General features: G+C 36.5%; 1 protein-coding gene across 1 annotated transcript in view; it reads left to right on the top strand.

Annotated features, from left to right (window-relative positions):
• arfgef3 (ARFGEF family member 3) overlaps positions 1-2853 on the top strand; it is a gene marked incomplete in the record, with an annotated part of 60351 nt that overhangs the window by 53592 nt on the left and 3906 nt on the right. The window contains 2 exon segments of the mRNA XM_024296776.2: positions 404-622; positions 704-875. Coding sequence (XP_024152544.1) covers positions 404-622; positions 704-875 — 391 coding nt within the window.

The following is a 2853-nucleotide window of genomic DNA, read 5'->3' as shown; positions in this document are numbered from 1 at the left end:
CGTGTATTGCGAACTGTGTATCGTGATACGTGTATCGTGAACCCTACATCTCGAACCATGTATCGCGAACCATGTATTGTGAATCGTGAGTCTTTATATGTGTATCGAGAAGCGTGTGTCGTGAACCGTATATCGTGAACAGTGTATTGTGAGACGTATATTGTTAACCATGTATTGTGAACCGTGTATTATTGTGAACAGTGTATTGTGATATGTGTATCGTTTTTCGTGATACATGTATCATGATACGGGGATTATCATACGTGTATCGCGAACCGTGTATTGTGATGTGTATCGTATTGCCAGACTCTTGCCAATACCCACCTCTAGTATTTATTGCTGGTGTTTATACTCAGACTTTCAGTCGCTGTAGTAATTCATTCTGACGATGTGTTTTCTGCAGGATCCCGTTCCGGACCATCGTGGTGAGCTTGCTGTCCCACCAGGTCCTCCTGCAGAACCTCTATGACATCCTGCTGGAGGAGTTCGTCAAACAGCCGGAAGGAAATGAAAGAGTCACTCCTGTGACCTCTGACCCCAGCAGACCCACGGCGGGCTTCCTGCGCTACATCTCCATGTCTAATTTAGCCATAATCCTGGACCTGCTGCTCGACTCGTACAGGTCCCTGCATCACAAATACGTTTTAATTACCTCTTCAATCTCTTGTACCTGCAGCTGATCCGAGATCTGATCTGTCTGCAGGACGGCCCGCGACTTTGACACCCGCCCTGGGCTGAAGTACCTGCTGATGAAGGTGTCTGGAGTTTGTGGCGCCGCTAACCTTTATCGGCAGTCTGCCATGAGCTTCAACCTGTACTTCCAGGCGCTGCTTTGCGCCACGCTGAGCCAGGCTGAGAGCATGACCGCACAGCAGGTGGGAAATAATCGGCACGGAGCTTTTGACACATCAGAATGATTACCGTTGTAAATCCTGGCATGAGTACAATCGCTTGTTTTGCTGCATCTTCTGCAGAAGCAGCGATTTTATGACACATTTTTCAGAAATGGTGCAAAATAAATGTATTTTTTCTTAATAAAAATAAATAATAATGCAAAAACTTAAAGTCATTTTTTCATCTGCTCCTGATTTACAACAATTGGAACAAAGAAATTACGTTTTTTGAGTTTTCAGCTCAAACTTCTCCATACGTCTTCCATCATCAGAAAAACGCCACAAGAGGATGTTAAAAAACAAGAATTTCCATCCGAGTGGGTTTTTAATTGGCTACTTAAGTCTTATTTGTGTTAAGATTAGCATTTTGTTTTTCAATCTGTTGTTTCTATTATCAGTCTTCTGCTGTACGACATCCATCTGTGATCCATGGTCGGTACGGTATGATGTGAAATTAAGTTTACAACATTTTTCTTAAAATATTTTAGCAAAAAAAAATAAGAAAATGGTTTCAATGGACGGAGCTTTAGAGATCTTACATTTGTCCAACATGAGATCTTTTGAGTCTCTGTTTTTGAGGTTCCACTGCTTGATCTGGTTATTTTATGACCTCATTCAGACCTCAGTATTATTCACTTTTCCTTTCATAACTCTTAATTATCATTTTTTTCTTAAACCAAATTAATTTAATGTTTTGTGGGAGAATCTTTAAAATAAAACAAAGAAATAGAAAATTACTGACGTATAAGTATGACTTTTATTTTTATTCATTGCTATAAAACTGTCCAATTGAAAATGTGTATGAAGACGCCATTAAGGTTAATATGTCTAATAGTATATTTAGTATGTGAAAAATGTTGAGGTGGGATATAAGTTACCTTCTTCCCTCTCCTTTTCAAGCAATCAATAAAACTCTACTGACTTTAGTTAATAATTACTATAATTAATCAATCAAGCATGAAGCGCGTCATTTATATCCACGCATTTCATTATTTCTGTAATGACTTTGAAAAATCTGATTTTTTTTTCCTTTTTTTTTGTCTTGTTTTGTTCACAATTTATGCTTTAAATTAAAAACCAGATCACTCAATAAAAAACAAAAAGTTACTGATAAATTATTTTAACTTCTTATTCCACTGTTTTTTTAGTTTTTCCCTCCAATTTTAATGACTTGCCCGCCCACTTTCTCTGTTTTGATGTTTCAAAATTGCATTAAAAATGCGGAGCAATATAATTAAGGTGTATTTTTGAAATTATTTTGGAAAAAAAAACAACAAAAAAGGATATTGCTCAAATGCAAAAGTCTAAGACAGACCAAAAGGAAGAAAAAAACTAAAAATGATCAATAAAGCATTTTTTTTTTGTGGGACGTTTGACATTTTTCTCCACTAGAACTCATCCACAGTTGAACTATAGTTTTTTTTGCAGCTCATTAAAAGTTTAAAATGTGTTTGAATGAGGTTATTGAACATTTAATATTAGTTAAGAGTTTGTTTCAGTGATTAATGAAGCGTCGAAGTTTAGTTGATCTAGAGATAAAAACGATCTCTGAAACAAAACTACATCTGGAAAATGAAGCATTTTCTTGTTTAACATATTGAGAGAAATTTCTTTATTTTGTCTTTTTTGTTTATGTTTTCGTCCGGTTTCACATCTCTGCTTTTGTGTGTTTGGTAGATGTAACCAAGACTTTCAGACAAGTATTCAGTGTATCGAATGCCCTTAAAAAAACACATTAGCATTCAATTCTGTGGTGTGAAGTCAAATCAGGATCAGCTTAAAGTGAGCGAAGAGGAAGATTGAAAACTTGAAAAATAGACATTTAAACTGAAATATGTTTTAGAAAATTTGAAAACAAGACATTAATTTGAAGCACTTGCTGTGAGGCACGTGATCATGCTGTAGTATCGCGAGACTGACAGGTGTGTGGGTGAGTAAATCTGGCGGCGCGTGAGTAGCT

This window comes from Oryzias melastigma, linkage group LG15, assembly GCF_002922805.2.
Source record: "Oryzias melastigma strain HK-1 linkage group LG15, ASM292280v2, whole genome shotgun sequence".
Classification (NCBI taxonomy): Eukaryota; Metazoa; Chordata; class Actinopteri; order Beloniformes; family Adrianichthyidae; genus Oryzias; species Oryzias melastigma.
Note: the sequence above shows the minus strand (reverse complement) of the source record. Positions and strands in the feature narration are given on the sequence as shown.